The 23068-nt window shown below is 31.7% G+C and overlaps 1 protein-coding gene across 6 annotated transcripts in view; it reads left to right on the plus strand.

Moving 5' to 3' along the window:
• LOC145332707 (uncharacterized) overlaps positions 1-23068 on the plus strand; it is an 82673-nt gene that overhangs the window by 53805 nt on the left and 5800 nt on the right. For 2 of the 6 annotated variants that reach the window (XM_080177727.1, XM_080177726.1), the window contains 8 exons: positions 411-450; positions 2918-2980; positions 3472-3536; positions 4687-4743; positions 6816-6844; positions 16153-16252; positions 17723-17761; positions 21131-21267. In XM_080177727.1, the coding sequence (XP_080033853.1) occupies positions 411-450; positions 2918-2980; positions 3472-3536; positions 4687-4743; positions 6816-6844; positions 16153-16252; positions 17723-17761; positions 21131-21267 (530 nt within the window). Of the gene's footprint in view, positions 1-410; positions 451-2917; positions 2981-3471; positions 3537-4684; positions 4744-6815; positions 6845-16152; positions 16253-17722; positions 17762-21130; positions 21268-23068 lie in introns of all 6 variants that reach the window. The other 4 variants (XM_080177728.1, XM_080177730.1, XM_080177729.1 and 1 more) reach the window with 4 other exon arrangements.

Here is a 23068-nt window from a genome sequence, read left to right on the forward strand (position 1 = left end):
GTATCAGAGGGGCAAAGCAGGTAGATACATAGATAGATAGATAAATATATAGACATATAGTATATAGATAGATAAGACAAGTGCTCCAGGATGCAGGTATACTCCGGGTGGTACTCCAGAGGATGGTATCAGAGTGACAAAGCAGGTAGATACATAGATAGCTAAATATAGACAGGGGTTTCAGGACAAACGCAGAAGTGACAAACGTCGGAATGGACAAATGCAGTATTAAAGTATTTCTATACTGGTTAGGTGAGGTTAAGATATATAAATAATTTCCCCGCAGGGCTTGGGCATTTAAAAAACTTTTAAGATGGTTTGAAATAGGTTAGGTTAGGTAAAGTGTCCACTCCGACGTTTGCAACTAAATAAAATAAGTAAAATAAATATATTTATATATATATTTTCAGGATCACTTTGGAAACCTAATTGGAATAATTTCTGATCTACAGGAATATTTTCAAACTATATTTTATTATATGCTATTTCTCATATAAAAGTAATAGGATGTCAATATGTTTGTCTGAGTGTTTGTATCAACAGATCTTGCTAATGGCTAGTTTATATTGAGGTTGTTAAATCGCGTCTAATATTGTTTACTTAAATTTTGTCAGTCCTAAATTGTTGGGAAGGGGTTAGAGGTTTTATTACTCACCTCCAATTCCCCCATCTTCGTAATACCTCCATATGAGGTAAGGGGGGGGGGGGGAGGTATACCTACCCCCTTTGAACGCGCCTATGTACTTTCGAATCTCTTCGGATTTTTTCTTCTTGTTGAAAAGAATTATGATATTCCAATATATTATTTTTTATTTCCATAATTCTAATAATATAAGTTTTGTATATAGATAATAGAGTTTAACAGTAGAGGGGGAATGAGAATTACACAATTTGGTTCAATCAGTATTTGGGTAAAAAATAGAGGGGGAAGGGGTTAAATAACTAAATTTCCCCTTCCCGAGGACCCTGTGCGGACTTTCAGTTGGGTTAAATAAACCTAAGATATTTGCAGCTTAGCAGAGAAGGCAAACTTTTTGTCTTATATTTGTGTCTGCCATAAAAAGGGTCATTGCCTTTAGCATCTAGGAAAGCTTAATCAGTATATATCTATACTTATAGATCTATTATGAAATATTGTACAAGTTGTTATAAAAATTCTGATAATAAATTTTGTATAAAAAGTAAATAACAATAATAAAACAAGGATGACAACATCCATAAAAGCAAAGATATGGTTAAAGCTAAACATCAAATAGTAGAATTACTTTGGATTACTACAAAATACTTCGGGTATTGCCTTCTAAAGGGCGTTTCGTAGTATTTTTACAGTAGCTTTTGATTAATAAATGGTTGGGTAAAAGTTAATGATTGTCCTATAGGGTTAGAGTCCCCTGCAGTGGCTAGAAATAGGACAAAAGTTACTGTGAAAATACGATGAAACCGCCAGTACCCAATACTTCTTAGCCTTAAATTATTCACATTGAATTTAAGAAATCTATCTTATGTAGCAGGCGAGTAAATTCTCGGATGGGCGGATAGATAAACTGGATAATAATATAAAAAGTTGATTAAAGTCCCTCCACAGATTATGACGTCATAACATAAAATAGCCAATGAGAGGCCAGCATAAATTTTAACATTGGTAAATTACAGTGTATATTGGCCTCTCATTGGCTATCGTATTACGTCATAATCTGTGGAGGGACTTTAATCATCTTTATGATATAGAGTAGCTTTGCTGCTAATATGGATTTTGTTTACGTTTTATACAATAACAATTTCTATTTGTAATTTATTTAATTAGGTATTCCTAGAATGAAGGTACTAAACATCAGGGTTGGAGGGGACATTGAAAAGTCCCCAAAGTTTTACATTAACGTTTTCAATAACTTTTGGGACTTTTATTGAATTTTGATTGGTTGTTTCATTAAGATGAGTGTGCAAACGTTCCAACCACTAATTGTAATGTACAAAAGGGCTAATTTTGTGTATTATCATTGGAGATGTCTATTGATTTATTGTCCATTGTCTTATCCCTTAAGATCCCTGACTAAACAAACATAATGATTTAGATGTTTGGTATGTATCTAACTAATAAGAATTTTCTTTTAAAAATAAATTATCAATTTGGTTAATTGTCTATTTATTTATACAATCCATCTACTTTAATAATTAACATTTTTAATTAAAGATGGTTTGGTTCAAAGTACAATGAGATATATTAAACTGAAGAATTCAGCCTGCAGCAATTTAACAAAAATAAATAAATTAATATAATAGTAATATTTATGAAATATTCAAAAAAGTAAGATTAATGAATTAAATCTTTTTATAATTATTTTTTTTGAAACATTGTTTTATATCATTATCCTATTCATCTGATTTTTGGACAATAAGGTACAATTATATGATCGAAGCATCTCTAAAATAAAGTTCTAAATATGTAGGTATGTCTTTACAAAGTATCCTTTATTTAAGGTTCTATGTCCTAGAGTCTGGTTGTAAAGTTTTGCTTTAAAATATGTTGTCATCCTTGTTAACTACTGTAACTTTACTATATATATTTTTCAAGGTATTAAAATAAAGAGTTTGAACAGAAAATCTATATTTTTTCGTTTTTGAATGATTTGATTAAGAAACCGCAAAAATAGCTAATAATTGCCAAAAACATAGCCAACCTTTTCTTTAGAAGCCGTGCCGGACAAAGAGGTAGGTTGATTCATTTAGTTGAGCATTCAAACGTTTCAACCACTAAATGTAATCTACACAAAGGATAATTTTGTGGATAATCATTTGTGCCAATGTCTTATCCCTTTAGATCCCTGCGGAATGAAACCTTTTCACTTAACTACATCAGTAACACGCCATTCAATTTTAGAAATTTTTGAGCAGAAATATAGTTTGAAATTAAACCGCTAGGAGTCGCCCTGTTTAGAAAGTGACATTTCCTATCTCATAAGTACTCATGAATACAACCCAGGTAATTTCTTTATATACAACAAGATGTTTGAGGCCTCTAGAGACACTTGAGGGGTTAATAAGTTGCCACCTCTCTTTCAATATTAGATTTTTCAAAGAAAATTTTTTTTTTATCTGGGGTTGATTTTCTTTTGTAGGGGCTGTTTCTTTTATTGTAGTAATGCCATCCCCCCTATATATTATATACTATAAAGGAGAACTATATCGGTTCAGCGTTTAGCGAGAAAATTTTGTGCACACAGGCAGACAGACACAATATAAGGGTAATATCATCTGAATAATGTATAAGCTAAGCTTCTCTATAATAAATCCTTTTAAAGTTATTTTTTAAGTTGTTGCGAAAAAATAGATGATCATATTATTTTGAACTTCACTTTGAATTTCACTTCAAAATATAATAACCTCTAGTAAATCTTGTACATTTTGACATTATTTTAATAATCCAAATTATTATGACTTAATTATATAAAATATACAAATGTTTTGTTTTAGGAATTAAGACTGAATCAGAACAGTATGATGCTATGAGCATCAATCCACAACAGGTAGATAGACAAGTAGATAGACAGGTAGATAGACAGGTAGATAGACAGGTAGATAGACAGGAAGATAGACTGATAGATAAGCAGTTAGATGGACCGGTAAATAGACAGTTAGATAGACAGGTAGATAGACAGGTAGATAGACAGGAAGTTAGACTGGAAGATAGACAGGAAGATAGACAGGAAGATAGACATATAGATAGACAGGTAAATAGACAGGTAGATAGACAGATAGATAGACAGGTAGATAGACAGGTAGATAGACAGGTAGATAGAGAGGTAGATAGACAGGTAGATAGACAGGTAGATAGACAGGTAGATAGACATTTAGATAGACATTTAGATAGACAAGTAAATAGACAGTTAGATATACAGATAGATAGACAGGTTGATAGACAGGTAAATAGATAGGTAGATAGACAGATAGATAGACAGGTAGATAGACAGGTAGATAGACAGGAAGATAGACTGGAAGTTAGACATATAGATAGACAGGTAGATAGACAGTTAGATGGACCGGTAAATAGACAGTTAGATAGACAGGTAGATAGGCAGGTAGATAGACAGGAAGTTAGACTGGAAGATAGACAGGAAGATAGACATATAGATAGACAGGTAAATAGACAGGTAGATAGACAGATAGATAGACAGGTAGATAGACAGGTAGATAGACAAGTAGATAGACAGTTATATGGACAGGTAGATAGACAGGTATATAGACAGGAAGATAGACAGGTATATAGACAATTAGATAGACAAGTAGATAGACATTTAGATAGACAGGTAGATAGATAGTTAGATAGACAGATAGATAGACAGGTAAATAGAAAGTTTGACTGAAAGATAGAAAGGATATACAGCAGATATATATTTGAGTTTACTATGTATCTGTAGATTTAAGTTCGAAAGCCAATTACCCATTCTAATGGTAAAATCATGATTTATAAACAAAAGAAAAAAATATATTTATGTACTTTAACCAAATCTTTAACCAATAGTTTAGATAATAATAATTAAAAAAACTTTTTTTTTTACATAGCCAATTTCCACTATAACTAATAAAAAGTTAATCCTACGTGCATTTACACTGACTGAGCGTTGTTATTGTAACTTTTAAATTTGACTCAGTGATTAGGGTGGATTTATCTTTTTTTCTATTTCTTAGACTGAACTTGAATATTTGACTCATCCAGAACTACAATCATCAAATTATAATAGACAGGTACATTAAATTGATTTATTCTTATAGAAAAATAACAGAATCTGTGTCCGCCTATGTGTGTCTGTGTGTGTGTGTGTGCATACATGTGAGTGTGTCTCTACTAAAGGATGTATCAAACCTCTGAACCGATAAGGTTCTCATTAACAGCGTAGCTTCTCCCGATAGAAATGACCCCTAGAAAAAACTTTTTCTTTTGAACTACAATTGAGGGATCGACTCCCCCCTCCACAAGGGCCCCTAGCCCCTAGTAACTTTATAAAAGAATAGCTAAATACGGAACCTTACAAAATAAGTTTCTAGGACCACCCCTTTTTGATTTTAGTTAAAACCTTCCTATGGCCTTTGCGAAGCTACATTGTAATAAGAAGCACCATCGAGATCCTTCGGTACTGACAGAAAGACACACATGCAGACATCCTATTACTTTTATCATACACTTTTATCATTAAAATATCGTAAAAATCTTATCATAATGATGGACAATGTACATTAAAGAGTTTCTGCTCATTAGTCGAAAGAATCTTTAACAGAAACGAACACAGTAAAAGTGTCGGACTGATTATGACGTAAAAAATTTACCAATGAGAGGCCATTATTGACCAATGGTAAAATTTATAGTGGCCCTCATTGGCTAACTTTTTTTTACGTCATAATAAGTCCGACACTTTAGGAAAATATTTTCTAATATAAGGACAGACAGAATTTTAAAATTAAAGAATATCTTTGCTTTAAAAAAATGTGTACAATATGAATTTAACAATTATATAAATATATCTCTTTTAATAAATGAATGTGGGTGTTGAGGATTAAAAGGTCTCATTTGAAATATAAGATTTTTAATATCTAACATTAGAAAGACATTCTTTGACTTGGATTTTTCTGTTTGTAAGAATTCCAACTTTGTAGAGAGAGCGGGGACATTGGGCTGATTATTACACTAGTCCCAAAAGTTTTAAAATACATTTTTTAATTCAAACAACCTCTAGAAAATATTAACAATGATTTTTTTTCAAAAAAGGGTTCCTTTTAACATATTAATATCTTTTGGTAATTTTCGAAATGTATAATTATTTATTAAAGTAGGTAAATTGACATTTATTTAATTTCCTAATGTCACATGTCGGGAGGGAAGGGATAATGGTCTGTTTATTACACTAGTGCCCACAGTTTTATGAAAATGTTTTCTTATCATTTGTCATAACAACTTTTGGGACTGTCACTGAAATATAATTGGTTGATTGATTAATTAAGAGTCCAAACGTTTCAACCATTATTTATAATCTACAGAATAGGTAATCCTATATCAACATAGGGGGTGTGCATCAATTTATCTGCTGTTCTCTTATCCCTTATGTATTGTCACGCGTTATTTTTGTAAGCGAAGTGAAACTTTCACTCAAACTATTTTTAGACCAACGAAACCCTTAATTTTTATTTAAAACCAACATTTTTCTAGCTACTCTAACCATTCGAGCCTTTTCCCTATGGGTTCCAATAATCCCGTTGAGCTCTTCTAATCTTACATAAAATTAGCATGAAAATACACATTTTCTTCAAAAGTTTTCTGTGGTCCATAAACAACATGAGGAAAATCGCCTGCTCTCATTTATATTTTGTCTTTCCATTTACGTGACATTGTATGAATATTACCGTTACAATTAGGTATACTTTAATCGTCTATATTGATAAATATTTGTATGGTGTTTCATCTTTGATCAATCCTATTATATAAAGTAGTAATTTTTTTTGTCTGTAGCGAAGGATCTCGCTTACTAATGAACTGATATGGTTCTCCTTTACAATGTAGGTCCTGGGAAGATTTTTTAGCTATTTATTAATCACAAAAAATAAATTTACGCAGAGACTTGAACGCAACATAGAAAGGGTACGTATTATTTAAAAGAACAAACATTCAAAGTGCCACTAGAGGCCTCTAGGGGCGTAGCCGCTAGTATAAATATAAAGTTATAGAATGATTGTGTACTTGAGTATTAAATTTACTGTTTTCAACACGCGTTTCCTCTAACTACGCAAATTTAAAAAAAAACTAACACAATCTTTTATTTTTTCAGCACTCAACTGAAACTGGATATAGGTACAGGTTAGTAGATATATAGATACATAGATAGAAATTTAGAATGATAGATAGATATATAGATAGATAGATAACGAATACATTCTTTAAAAATCTAAATATAATCATGTATTTAATATATTACTTCTTTTTATACAGTTAATTTTTAATGTATTTTTGCATAAAATTACGTTCATTTTCTTACAAAATTGCTAAAAATGCATAAATCTTTAATTTAAAGGTACAGTCATTATTTTAATATAACAATAAGTAAATTTATTTTATTTGTTATCCTTTAAATAAAGTAACAGGATATGTCAATGAGTTACTGTCTGTCTGTCAATGTGTACCGAAGGGTCTCGCAAACCGATTAACCAATATGGTTCTGATTTATAGTGATGCTTCTTATAGGTGATGAGAAGGTTTACAATTATTCTTAAAAATAAGATTTAAAGTAAAGGGTCGACTTTCCCCAATCCAAATTTCTTTAAGTGTCCCTAAAGGCCTCTGAGAGCGTAGTGTCTGGTAATTAACTATATTATATTATCTCTTTATGCCATTGTTTTTGTCTGTTTATCTGTAAATTTATTATAATAAATAGATGTTAAAAAAAGATATGAGAGAAATGAGAATCATTGGTCTACAAATTATACTTTAGTTGCCAAAATTCATGAAAGAAGTTCCCTCATTCGAATATAACTTTAAACAATTCAATGCTTTTATTAATTATTTGTTGGTTAGATCAAATTAGCAGTGTCCAAACTTTTCAACCATAACTTATTCTACAGAAGGAGTTGTATTTAAATGATTTTATTGTCCATTATCGAAGGGTACATCAAACCCCTATGGATATATGGTCACGAGTACAAATCCAACCCCCCCCCCCCTCAAAAATGTATGTTTTCTATATTTTTAATGCAAAATTGAATGTGGGAGTGTTACCTCCAATGCCCACCACCTTCGTTGGGCGAAACCTCCAGAGGCTACTGGCAAAGTTTATTTTAAAGTGGAGCCTCTTTTGAATTTCAGAGTTGAAAATATCATGTCCTAGGGTTAGTTGGGAGAAGGCGACATTCAGCTGTTTATTACATTATTTCCCAAATTTTTGTAATTTTGTTTTCTTATTTGTTGGTGTAACAACGTTGGGAACTCTTCTTATATTTTGATTGGTTGTTTTGGTATATTAGGTATACAAACTTTTTAACCCCTAATTGTAATCTACAGAAGGAGTAATTTTGTGTATCATTATTGGGGATGTACATCAATTTGTCGGTCTTTGTCTTATCCCTTTATATCTCTGAGGATTTGTGTATCTTAAAGGAAATCAAGGAAAATCTTAATTTTATCAAATTTAAATCTTCTTTGATGAGTAAAATTTAATTTTTTCATCATTCTGCATCAATTATTTATATCATGAATATTTATACGCAAAAATCATTTTTTTTACAGTTTTTGTCAAATAAATTGAGTAGGAAAATTGATAGTTTATATTTTAATTTTTTTTATGAATAATATAAAATGTGGGATTGAGTAATATTAAATATTTAGTTTTATAACAGTTGTTCTTTTAAAGAAAATTAGTATCATTTGGTTCAAAGATCAGTTTATAATATCAATAATGAATTTGTTCATTATTACGGAGTATTAATATTACAATGAAATAACGGAGGGGAAGGGGTTAATTAATTGTCTTTATCCCGTGGCCCCCTGGTCGACTTTGAATTGTGTTTTTGAAAATCAACCAATAGAAGGAAATATTAACACAGCCAAGTCGCTACAAAAGCGCAGAAAGTAATTTGCTAGCAGAAAAAAAGGCTCCCAACATGGTGGTCCAGGTATTTGTATGGTTATACATCTATATTTATAGAATTATTGTATGTCTAAATAATAATATTTTAATGATAACTCATGCCTTGAACTAATTATCAAAATAACAATTAGTGATAATAATCAGATGAAGCCCAATCTGTACCCCTTTTGATTCCTGTGACGTCATAAAATGAGGGAGATGAGAGGAGAAGTGGGAAAGAGAACCCCTAAAAAAGAGATGGATAATCCCTCATTTGTTATGACGTCACATGCTGATATTTTGAGCGACTTTCTTCGTCTTCACAAGACAATGGCTGATAAATTAATATTTATCCACAATGATGATACACAAAATCAAAATTACCTCTTCTGTAAATTACATTAGTGGTTGGAAAGTTTGGACACTTAGCTTAATGAATCAACCAATCAAAATTTGATAAAAGTCCCTAAAGTTGTTAAACTAACAAATAAGAAAACGTTGTTATACAAATTTGGGGACTAATGTATAAAAGTAAAAGTTTTATAAAATTTGTTAGGGAACAAAAATCTTTAAAAGACACATCTTGATTATATTTTTAAAATTGAAGTATTCATGAAAAATATCAGAAAATTTTATTTGCTAGATATAAGTTTCAAGTTAAAATATTTGGTTTTTTATTCCAATTTCATTTTGGTTATTACGTTTCGCAAAAAATAAGAAATGTGCAATTTGGTTTTACTTTAAAAAAATGTAATGAAAACAGTAAAAGTGTCTGACTATGACGTCAGAAAAAATTAACAATTAACCAATGAGAGGCCGCTATATATTTTTCCATTGTGAATACTGGCTTCTCATTGGTTAATTGATAATTTTTTCTGACGTCATAGTCTTTTACTGTTTTCAAATGTAATGATTTTTCCAGTATGGCTCCGAAACCAATTTCTAGATGAACTGAATTTAGTTTCCGAAAGTGTGCGTAGCTTCCGCGTCCTATCTCAATATTTGCTACTAGCTAAAAAAGCTTCAAACTTCAAAAAAAAATCTAAATTTGAAAAATTAAAATTTTTGAATGTATAATGTATAAATCGTTAATACATTAAATCGCTTTTCCATTCGACCGGAGTCGCTGAAAATAGGGTCTGCAATAATTGGGTTATCTGCTGTACACTTTAGGAAACTAGGGCTCGAATAGGAAATTTATTTCAGCTGATCAATTTCTATCCTATAGATTATAACCGGTTCTGAGCTTTACTGAAAAATCATGTATGGTACTGTATTATAGAACATTTTCTACTGATAACAAAAAATAAAAATCATTAATGTCAGTTTTGATAGCCCGGGTCTATCTAAGATGTTACCTATTACTGTTTTAGTTAGGAAAGAAGGGGACATCAGAGTAAAAAATTTTACTTGTTCCAAGAGTTTCATAAAACTGCTCTATAATTCGTTGCAGGGAGGGAGGGGACACTGCTATTTTCACTGGTACCAACCCAAATTATGTTCAATAAAATTTTCTGTTTTGTAGATAAAAATTATTAGTTGAAAAGTTTAAACACAACAAGTTGGGAACAGACAGTAAAAAATTCTAGAAAAATACAAGAAAAATGTTAGGTTGTTCAAACCAACAGTGTCTAAACTTTTCAACAAAAAAATCTATATACATAAAGGATTTTTTTCGTATTTAGGAGACTAGAATAAACTTGGTCTTGTGGTCAGAGGGAGATGGGACATTGGGCTGTTTATTACACTAGTCCAAAATAGTCTTCTTATAACGTTTCCTTATTTGTTGGCTTAACAACATTGGAACTTTTAATGAATTTTGATTGGCTGGTTCATGTAGTTGAGTGTACTAACGTTGTAACAACTAATTGTAATCTACAGAAAGGAAAATTATGTAAATTATTATTGCAGATGTACATCCCTTTATCGGCCATTGTATTATCCCTTTATATTCCTGATGTTTAACACAAGATGGTGAAATAAATAGGAAAATAGTTGCTTCGTCTAGGAGCTTTAAATAAGAAACAGACAGAGAGGCACACATTGTATTACTTAAGTTGATAATTATTTGACTAATAATGTAAATAGCTGATAGCAAAAGATGTACTATTCTTAAGATAATCAGGGATAAGACAATGGCCGATAGGTTGATGTACATCCCCAATGTCGAAACACAATATTATCCATTCTGTTGAACCGTTTGGACACTAAACTTAATAAATCAATTAATCAAAATTCAATAAAAGTCCCTAAAGTTGTTCACGCCAGGCTACAATGAATCAAGATAAAAGTAAGTGCCGAGCTCTGGGACCTATGTATGGTGAAATTAGACATAAAACCATAATGATTCCAGTTAAAACCAAAATATTTCAGCGGGATCTTTTTGATAAAATTAGATTTGAAAATTTTAAGTTCAATTTTCACCCCCTAGGAGTTGCCGCATAATCATGACAAGAAAAGCAAAGATTATTTATTTAAAATTTTGAACAAGTTTGCTTTTATAAAGTTCTTCATAAAACCACTCCTTAAGGGAGTTAATTAATGGCCATTTTTATCAGTTGCTTTGCTAAGGTCACGGAAATTCAGCCTTAAATAAATCATATATAGAGAGGTTTTATAAAAGACTTCATGAAAGCAAAGTTGTTTAAAATTTTAAATAAATAATTTTTGCTTTTCTTGTCATGATTATACGGCAACTCCTAGGGGGTGAAAATTGAACCTGAAATTTTCAAATCTAATTTTCTCAAAAAGATCCCGCTGAAATATTTTGGTTTTACCTGGAATCATCATGGTTTTATGTCTAATTTCATCATACATAGGTCCCAGAGCTCGGCACTTACTTTTGTCTTGATTCAATTGTAGCCTGGCGTGTGTTAAGTTAGCGAATAAGAAAACGTAATTATACAACTTTGGGGACTAGTGTAATAAACAGCCCAATATCCCTCCCTGGAGTTAATACTAAGAAGGAACGTACTAATTAAACAAAGTCATTATTTTATTTTCTCAGGGAGGGAGGGGAAATTGGGCTGTTTTTATTTATAATAATAGTTTTTTTTAGTAATTTTCATAATAACTTTGTGGACTTTTATCGAGTTTTGATTAATTGTTTAATTAAGGTGATAGTCAAATAATTGTGGTTTACAGAAAGGGTATTTTAGTGTATCATCATTCAATTCAATTAATTAACCATTGTCATATCCCTCTAGATCCATGAAGCCTAAGATGGAACGTACTATATAAACAAACCCATTACTCATTATTTTTTTCTAAGCATCATTTTATTTTCAACTTATTTTCCTCATTTTTAGTATGCACAAGTAAATCAAGTTTATGGCAGGGATCTAAAAGGATAAGACAATGACCGATAAATTGATTAACATTCCCAATGATGATGCACAAAATTACCCCTTCTGTAGATAAAAATTAATGATTGAAATGTTTAAACACATAAAGCTATGAACCAACGAATCATAATTCAATAAAAGTCCCCAAAGCAGTTAAACTAATGAATAAGAAATCGTTATTAAAAGACTTTGGGGACCAATGTAATAAACAGCCCAATGTTCGCTCCCACTCTGCAGATAATTAATTAGCACGTGAATGTACAAGTTTAAACGTACAATAAAAAAACGACTTAGGCTTCTGAAATCACCTTTTTTTTACATTTCAATAATCAATTAAACATTTTATAAACAACTAGCGGCTACGCCCCTAGAGGCCTCTAGTAGTACTCTAAATGTTTGTTTGTTTTTAAATAATATGTAACATTTATATGTTGCATTCATGTCTCTACGTACACATCCTGTTTCTTTATTATAACATATAACATATAAGGATATTTGTAAAACAGTAAAATAAAACCCATTTTTTTCTTTCTAAATGTTTGATTAGTTAAACTCCATATAAATTGTACTTTTTGTATTCTATTTAAGTTTTAGATTTCGCATAAAAAAATCTTTAAAAAAAACTGATTGAACTGTTTAAAATTATTTGAAGAAAAACTGTTGTTAATATATAAAGTTCATCGAACATCAAGTATTTTACTTAGGTTGTTTATTCATAACATTCACATTTTACTTATATGCTGTTATCCAAGAAGAACGCCAAATATCTTTTTTTAGAGGAATAAAATTATGAGTTTCAGAGGTTTAAGGTTTTTTTTCCTTTTTTTGAGGGGGTAAAAGGAGGGGTTTCAAGGTTTAAGGGGGGTAATAAATATTCCTGTACCCCCCAAATTAAAAATAAAAAAAGTCTCGCTTTGTTTACATTTAAAAGATACAATATATAAGCAATGTCGTAATTAGTGATTTATCTTAGCTTTTATCTTAGCTTTCTTTCATAAACAAAATGGCTTTACTCTTCTTTTGATTGTTATTGCTGCTCTGCTTATGTACATAAGCGTCTTTGTTATTTACTAATTTTTGTTTTTGTCGCCATTGTATTATGTACACATTAACTATAATATTTGAGTATTTATTTTTGCGCTGATTTTCCTTGTACTAAGATCGCACACACACTGTACACAGAAATCCTATTGCGCCATCCGTCGTTGCTTGCGCACAGTATCACTACTAACATATATTTTATTCATCCGCTTTATGCAAATCCAGGGAAGATAAGGATGGGTATATTTGCAGGGATAAGACAATGGCCGATAAATTGATATTCATTCCCAATGATGATAGAGAAAATTACCCATTCTGTAGAATATAATTAGTGGTTGAAATGATTGGAGACTCTACTTAATGAACCAACCAAAGCAAAAAAAGGCCCCAAAGTTGTAAAGGTATACATTTATAACTACTTTTACTTTTATTTACATCTTAAATCCCTGATATTTAAAGTAAATTATCAACTAAATTAGGTTAAAGTTCAAATATAATTTACGTTTAAGAATATAAAATTTCATGGCTGATAATTACTGTTAAATGGATAATTACTTAGTGGTCACATTTTTTGGCATAATTAGAATATAATTTTTTTTATGTAGCATAATTTTTTATACGGGAAACTTCACTTGGATAGGTGGTGGTACATTCCTCCAAAAGAGATTAAAACCTTTCTTGGACGGACCTATAAGAGGCTGCAATGTAGCAATTTAAGATCTTTCAGTACACACAGGCAGACAGACAAACGTCCTAATACTTTTATCTTATATTTTGAGGAAATTTAGGTTAAACTTTTTTCATAAAACATTTTAACCGCATTTTTCTGGCCGTATTTTGTTTTTGTACTTCATCAAGAATTGAGCGGATATGTTATTTTTTTCTACAATCAGGGTTTATACGTTTATACATATCTACGTCCGTACGACGGATAGTGTAAAATATACAAACATATTCATCCACATCTAGACTCAAAACGTTTTATTCAGGGTTTTATCAATTTATTATTGATAGATGATTAGATAATGAATAGATTAATAGAATATGAACATATCAATAGATTATGAATATATGAATAGATTATGAATATATGATTAGATAATGAATAAATTATGAATAGGTGAATAGATTATGAATAGATGAATAGATTATGTATAGATGAATGTATGTATGTATCTGTTTAACTTGATATCTATCTATCTAGGGATGAGGGTATGTATGGGGTACAGTACCTCACCCATCTACCCCTGAAGAGTACTGGACCTATCTATCTATTAATCTACCTATCTATTTAGAAATGAGGGTATGTATGGGGTACAGTACCTCACCCACCTACCCCTGAAGATTACTGGACCTATCTATCTATTAATCTATCTATCTAGGGATGAGGGTATGTATGGGGTACAGTACCCCACCCACTTACCCCTGAAGATTACTGGACCTATCTATCTATTAATCTATCTATCTATATAGGGATGAGGGTATGTATGGGGTACAGTACCCCACCCACCTACCCCTGAAGAGTACTGAACCTATCTATCTATTAATCTATCTATCTATCTAGGGATGAGGGTATGTATGGGGTACAGTGACTCACCCATCTACCCCTTAAGATTACTGGACCTATCTATCTATTAATCTACCTATCTATTTAGAAATGAGGGTATGTATGGGGTACAGTACCCCACCCACTTACCCCTGAAGATTACTGGACCTATCTATCTATTAATCTATCTATCTATATAGGGATGAGGGTATGTATGGGGTACAGTACCCCACCCACCTACCCCTGAAGAGTACTGAACCTATCTATCTATTAATCTATCTATCTATCTAGGGATGAGGGTATGTATGGGGTACAGTACCTCACCCATCTACCCCTGAAGAGTACTGAACCTATCTATCTATTAATCTATCTATCTATCTAGGGATGAGGGTATGTATGGGGTACAGTACCTCACCCATCTACCCCTGAAGAGTACTGGAGCTATCAATCTATCTAGGGATGAGGGTATGTATGGGGTACAGTGACTCACCCATCTACCCCTGAAGATTACTGGACCTATCTATCTATTAATCTATCTATCTATCTAGGGATGAGGGTATGTATGGGGTACAGTGACTCACCCATCTACACCTGAAGAGTACTGGACCTATCTATCTAATAATCTATCTATCTATCTAGGGATGAGGGTATGTATGGGGTACAGTGACTCACCCATCTACCCCTTAAGATTACTGGACCTATCTATCTATTAATCTATCTATCTATCTAGGGATGAGGGTATGTATTGGGTACAGTACCTCACCCACCTACCCCTGAAGAGTACTGGACCTATCTATCTATTAATCTATCAATCTATCTAGGGATGAGGGTATGTATGGGGTACAGTACCTCACCCACCTACCCCTGAAGATTACTGGACCTATCTATCTATTTATATAGGGATGAGGGTATGTATGGGGTACAGTACCTCACCCATCTACCCCTGAAGAATACTGGACCTATCTATCTATTTATATAGGGATGAGGGTATGTATGGGGTACAATACCTCACCCATCTACCCCTGAAGATTACTGGACCTATCTATCTATTAATCTATTTATCTATCCAGGGATGAGGGTATGTATGGGGTACAGTACCCCACCCACCTACCCCTGAAGATTACTAGACCTATCTATCTATTAATCTATCTATCTATCTAGGGATGAGGGTATGTATGGGGTACAGTACCCACACACCTACCCCTGAAGATTACTGGACCTATCAATCTATTAATCTATCTATCTATCTAGGGATGAGGGTATGTATGGGGTACAGTACCTCACCCATCTACCCCTGAAGATTACTGGACCTATCAATCTATTAATCTATCTATCTATCTAGGGATGAGGGTATGTATGGGGTACAGTACCTCACCCATCTACCCCTGAAGATTACTGGACCTATCAATCTATTAATCTATCTATCTATCTAGGGATGAGGGTATGTATGGGGTACAGTACCTCACCCATCTACCCCTGAAGATTACTGGACCTATCTATCTATTAATCTATCTATCTATCTAAGGATTAGGGTATGTATGGGGTACAGTACCCCACCCACCTACCCCTGAAGAGTACTGGACCTATCTATCTAATAATCTATCTATCTATCTAGGGATGAGGGTATGTATGGGGTACAGTACCCCACCCACCTACCCCTGAAGAGTACTGGAGGCCACGCTGGATCAGGAACACCCATTGTAAATCACCAAGACAGGAAAAAAACAAATAAAAATAATTAAACTTTGGTATTAGCATTGCCACCAGAGAACTTAAGGTCAAAAAATTGATGTACAATTACATCCATAATGATGACACGCAAAGTTACCCCTTCTGTAGATTAAGTTTAGCGGTTGAAACGTTTGGAAAATCAACTTAATTGCATTGCTATCCTTTATATACTTTAAATTTTAAAAACTGCGGTTTATTTTAGATGCGGCTTATTTTAGCTGCGGCTGTGCCACACAAGGATTCTTTCCAAAATACAAAATAAATTTTGTACTATCTGTTTTTAGAAGAATAATAAATTTCATGTGAAAATTCCTGTAAAATGTATGATTCTTTAAAACCTCACAAATTGATTTGAAATCAACAAGGACTACGTCCAACATTAACTAAGCTTTTATCAGAAATGTATTTTTTCTTCTGATTTTTCTTCTGTAGTTGAAGATGCAATTTCTCAAAATGTATACTTATATATCTACTATCCTATGATATAAAGTTGTAAGCTTTTTTTGTCTGTAGCGAAGGATCTCGCTAACCGCTGAATTTATATGGTTCTCCTTTACAATAAAGATTCTTGAAAGTCAAGAAAAGATTTTAAACTATTTTTTTTTGGAAGGGTAACTGTCTGACGTTATTTTTTATAATTATTATTTCCAAAGAAATTGGTATTATAGACTGAACAATTTTCATTAGCGAAAGTAAACTATATTTTACTGTGTCTGTCCGTCAGTTTGTCCGTAACGCTATGGGAGAAGTGTTATTTACTCAGCTACTATTTAAGTTAAACCTCTTATGTCAACATTCCTAATATTAAAGGGCCAATGGAATTATTTGATATCCAAGACAGTCCGACTTTTTCAATATATCTTTGGTGTTTTGGACCTAATTTTAATTTTGATATAAAAATTAGATTTCTTTTGTTTTCGTAGATGAAAGGACAAGTAACTTTATTTCTAATTTTCACTTATTTTTTATTTTCTCTGTTGCCACTGAAGATAAATTGCTGATTTAAAAAAAAGTTACTTACAAAGAGCATTTAATTTTTAACTTTATTATGAAGGTATCTTGATTTTCTTACAGTCTTGATAATTTTTATTCATATGTCCTTTTCTTCCTCTTTTTTACATGGCCTCTGGACATTTGCTTGATATTAGCTTTGTCTGTTTGTCAAACGATGATTTTGTGGTTTGCTACTTGTGGGTGTTGCCATCCTTGTTTTAATCCAAGCAAATCTTTGACGTTTAATATTTATTCTTTTTATTTATCAAAAGCAAAGCTTTTAAAAATGTATATTAGGGCGTTCGTACACTGTTTTCCTTTTTGTAATTAGGCACGTTAAATGTTAAAAGTTTATTATAATTTAAATCAATATCTGATGGTCCGTAAGATTAGGATATAATTTAAAAAAGATAAATCAATCATCTCCAAAAATAAATTTTTATTTATATTTGTTTTTAACTAGGTTGCTGTACAGTCCTGTTTCTCCAGAGCCAGGCCAGGTTCAAATATTTACAGTTTGGCTAAGAAACCGATTAATATCCAGTGGATTAGAACCGGTTCTAAGCCATACTAAAAAAAATTATGTATAGCATCGTATTCTAACCAGTTTTCTACGAATATATAAATGTACAATAACAATATTAAAACCAGTATTGTTAGCCCGTGACTTTGGCATCTTGGGGGCTATCAAAATTAGTTTTAATCTTATTTCTATATCCGCGCAAAGCTGTTTATAATACGACGCGAGAAAAAACTATTCTCTTATTTACATCTGAATAATTTTCCTATTTGGTAGAAGATCAACTATGTACCTATCTAATATTTAATCTAGGGTTGGCCGGATATCCGGCTGATTTTAAACGCCGGATATCCGGTAACCGACCGAATATCCGGCTAACGCCGGATATCCGGCAAATATCCGGTTATCCGGCCAAATTACCGGATATCCGGCCGGATAACCGGCCAAATTACCAGATACTAAAGTAGCAAAAAAAATTTCTTCAGAAATCTTATATAAATTTACATAAAGTTAAACTTGTTCAGAAAAAATGTTCTTCTAGCTTCAATAATAAGAAAATTATAGCCATTTAAAATTTTAAAAAGCAGAGATTTTTGGTTTAAAATATACAAAATTATAGAGCCGGATATCCGGCCGGATAGTTTCAATATCGGGTATCCGGCCGGATATCGAAAATGGCCGGATATCCGGCCACACCGGATATCCGGCCCAACCCTAATTTAATCATAAGCATTTTTGTTAATACATGATAATTTTTAACTTATAGAAATTGTAAATTAATTATTAACTTCTCTACAACTAGTAGTTGTCTGTTTAGTCGACTCTATCTCCCTAACTTGCAACGTTAATACATTCCCTACTTAAGTTATAATATCACTTAAGTCAACGTCAAGTAAAATTAATTCATCGTTTACAAAGCATATTACACATTACAATTCTTTTTAATATTTTTTGCCGTATTACTTTGATTACAAAGCACATCACTCTGTATACAGTATTACTTTTTCTATTATGTAACAAATTTACACATCTGCATACAATTACATACAAAACCATACAACTCTTAGAGTGGATATAACTGTTTAACAGTTTAATGTTCTTTTCCTCAATATGTTTTTTTGCTGTGACATTCTACAACAAAGTTTACCTTGATTTGTACACAATTTACTGTCTTTCAAAACTTTTAATCAATAGAAAAATTACAAATTTATATTTAATGAATTAACAAGGATGGCAACATCCATAAAAGCAAAGCTCTGTAATGGTTGGACAAACGAACATTAACACTTGTAGAGTGTCGGAACTGAATAAGTAGAATTTTAATTTATGAGTAGATGTAACTGTTTAACAGTTTAATATTCTTTTCCTCAACATTATTTTGCTGCGCCACTTAAGGACAAAGTTTTCCTTGATTTGTACACAATTTACTGTCTTGCAAAACTTTTCAATAGCAAATTAAAAATTTCTATTTAATGAATTAACAAGGATGACAACATTCATAAAAGCAAACCAAAGAAATGGTAGAACAAACAAACATTACTACTTAAAGTTGCAGAACTAAATAAGCAGAATATGAATGTATAAGTCTGAACATAATTGTAAGTAATTTTTTTTGCTAAACCACATTAATACAGAACACTGATTAAGGACATACCTACATTTTATGACTTGATTATAACATTATACCATGTTGTAATATGACGGACAGACCCTAATTATAGAAAAGCTTCGCAACCTTAAATTATCTTTTAATGCGCTTAATTATAGTGGGTTTCATTTAGTAGCTTACCATTCATTCATATGAAAGATAAAGATAAAATTTTTCCTTTAAAGAAAATAAAAGTTGTATCTCTTATCTAAAAAATAATGAAAGTCACTGTTTAAAGATGAATTAGTCTAGCCATAGAACAAGGATACTGAGTTTACTCAAAAGGTTTTCAAATATATTAATAAACAGTTTTTTTTTATTGTACTTTAAAGGAATTGTCCAATGTCCAATATGGCTTAAAAACCGTTTAATACACGCTGGATTAAAACCGGTTCTCAGCTATACTAAAAAATCATGTATAGCATCGTATTGCTGAAAATTTTCCATGAATATTAAAATAAAAATCATAAAACTGGTTTAATTTTATAGTTTTTTTCATTTTAATATCCATGGAAAGCTGTCTATAATACGATGCAAAAAAAAACAACTATTCTCAACCAAACAAATGATTTTCATATGACGATTATCTAAAAATTTTTCCTTAAGTTTTTTGTCAGTCTTGATTTAGATAAATTGAATCAATTAACTGCATACTTTTGATAAATTATAATAAAATTATAATAAGATATTTTTAAAAGCGAAGCTTTTCTATAATTAGGGTCGGTCCGTCCGTCCGTCCGTCCGTCCGTACGTCTGTCCGTCCGTCCGTCCGTACGTCCGTCTGTCCGTCCGTCCGTAACGGATAGCTTTTTTCATAAATTTAGACATGTTAGAATTGTCCTATCGATTTCAAATTTTGCATGGTGATTCCTTTAGTAGTTAGGTACGATTTAGAAAGCGTAGCAACTCTATAATCATAACCAAAATGTCCGTACGTCCATTTTAAACATGTTGATTTTTTTACTTTTTTAAATAGCTTTTTTCGTTAATTTAGGCATGTTAGAATTGTCCTATCGATTTCAAATTTTGCATGGTGATTCCTATAATAGTTAGGTACGAGTTAGAAAGCGTAGCAACTCTTTAATCATTACCAGAATGTCCGTACGTCCATTTTAAACATGTTGATTTTTTTACATTTTTAACAACAAATTTATATGTGACCTAATTATCTGATTTTTGTTATACCTATTCCTGGGACAACAAAGTACAATATTATAAGCGAAGCAACTCTATAATCAAGTCCTAAAAATGTATCCTGTATCATGCAGTTTTTCAACAAATTTACTCTTATACATTCGCATTCTAATTATTCAGTTCTGACATTATATAAGTGTTAATGTCCGTTTGTCCTACCGTTTCAGAGCTTCGCTTTTATGGATGTTGTCATCCTTGTTAATAAATAAAATTATCGCATCGTATCGCATCACACACAGATTTTCGCTGATATTAAAATGAAAACAAATATAAAATTTAAACCAGTTTTGTTAGCCTCGAGGTGCCAAAGGTCTGTTCTAACAAAACTGGTTTTAATATTATGTTTTTTTATCTTGACATTCGTGGAAAATTGTCTATAATACGATGCTAGGCATGATTTTTTTTTATTTACTGATTATAATACAATCTAATATTAATTAGAATCAAGGGTAAACTAGAAAAAATATTATTTATTCCCTGTTGTTCATAGAAACTTTTTATTATTAGGGGGATCGACCACGCGACGACAAATACTGGGAGCGCAGACGGAAGAATAATCTCGCGGCAAAGAAGTCACGTGACGCGCGCAGAGTTAGAGAGAACCAGCTCAGACTGAGAGTGCTGTGCTCAGAAAATCAAATAAGGTAATTGAATTTTCAATATGGTTTCGAAACCGATTAATATCCGCTGGATTAGAACCGGTTCCCAGCCATTCTGAAAGATCATGAAAAGCATCGAACTACGAACTACAGACATTTTTCATGAATGATAAATAAAAATCATAAAATGAATACCAGTTTTGTTAGCCTGGGCCTTTGGTCCTTCGAGGCAAACAAAACTAATTTAATCTTATCATTTTTCATTTTAAAATCCATTGAAATAAGTCTATAAAACGATGCGATAACTACTCCATTTGAGGTTTTAGAATTGGCAGCTTTATCTGCTAGCAGCCATATAAATTATTTTGTAGCTGCCAAAAATGTAGGCTGACAAACGAATATTCAATTCAATTATAGTTGACTTAAATTTGATTGGCAGTAAAACAGCAACCACGCAGAGGTCTAAACGGATAAGACAATGGCTGATAAATTGATGAAAATACCCAATGATGATACAGAAATTAGCCCTTTTGTAGATTAAAATTAGTGGTCGAAACGTTTGGACACTCAACTTAATGAACTAATCAATCAAAATTCAGTAGTCCCAAATGTTGTCAAGACAACAAATAAGAAAATGTTATTTTAAACCTTTGAGGACTAGTTTGATAAACAACCGAATGCCCACTTCCTCCCTGGCAACTAACAGAATGTCAATCTTAGTTTTAATTTTTTCTCATTTGTAATAATTTTAAGTAATCTTGTTATACTTACACATTAAAAAACTTTCCATAAAGAGGAGCTGATATTAGTAAATATTTGCAACCAACTATGCATTTAGTTTAAGTGCAAATAAAAATAATAAAATATTTTAAAGAAAATATATATATTTAAAATTTGAATGGGTATGAATGTTCAAGGAGGGAGGGGACAATGGGCTGTTTATTACTCTAGTCCCCAAAGTTTTATAATAACGTTTTATTTTTTGTTGCCTTAATAACTTTGGGGGCTTTATTGAGTTTTGATTGGTTGATTTAGTAAGTTGAGTTTTCGAACGTTTAAACCATTGATATTATTCTACAGAAGGGGAAATGTTGTGCATCATCATTGGGAATGTACATCAATTTATCGGCCATTGTCTTATCCCTTTAGATCGCTGATATGAATGTTCAGAAAATAGGATATGATATTGCAACCTAAAACTTTCAATCATCTTCAACCCCCATAAATTTATCTGGTACATGAATAAATAATGCCTTTCCAATTCAAATTTCAAAATATTTTTATAATAGAGTTAATGTTCTTTTTTATGAAGTAGGAGGATTATTTTGTGAGTAGCTTAATATTTTGATAACTACTGACCTTTTCTTAAACTCTTACCCACAACTCACAATACAGAGCCAATAGATGCTGGTGTAATGACATTTAGGAAAGAATAGCCCTTATAATTTTCTTTTTTAAGTCTGACTAAATTTGCGACAAACCCTGAATGTGTATTCTGTACATGTGCAAAAATGCACCATCCATTCAATGCTTTCAAATTGCTTAAAATTTTTTACCTAAGGTTTAAAATTTTCAACATAACAATGATGACAACATCCATAAAACCAAAGCCCTCAAACTGTAGAACAAACAGTCATTGACGCTTGAATTGTCAGAATTGAAATAAGCAGAATATAAAAGTTAAATCTAAACAAAATTGTAGGTAAATTGTTGCAAAACTACCTAAATACAGAATACTGTTTAAGGATATACACACTGTTAGGACTTGATTTTTAGAGATTATTCGCTTATAAAATTGTACATTGTTGTGATAGAAATCAGTATTCCAAAAGAAAGGAATAGGATA

The sequence above is a fragment of the Acartia tonsa genome, chromosome 11 (genome assembly GCF_053477335.1).
Source record: "Acartia tonsa isolate MP-2025a chromosome 11, ASM5347733v1, whole genome shotgun sequence".
Lineage (NCBI taxonomy): Eukaryota > Metazoa > Arthropoda > Copepoda > Calanoida > Acartiidae > Acartia > Acartia tonsa.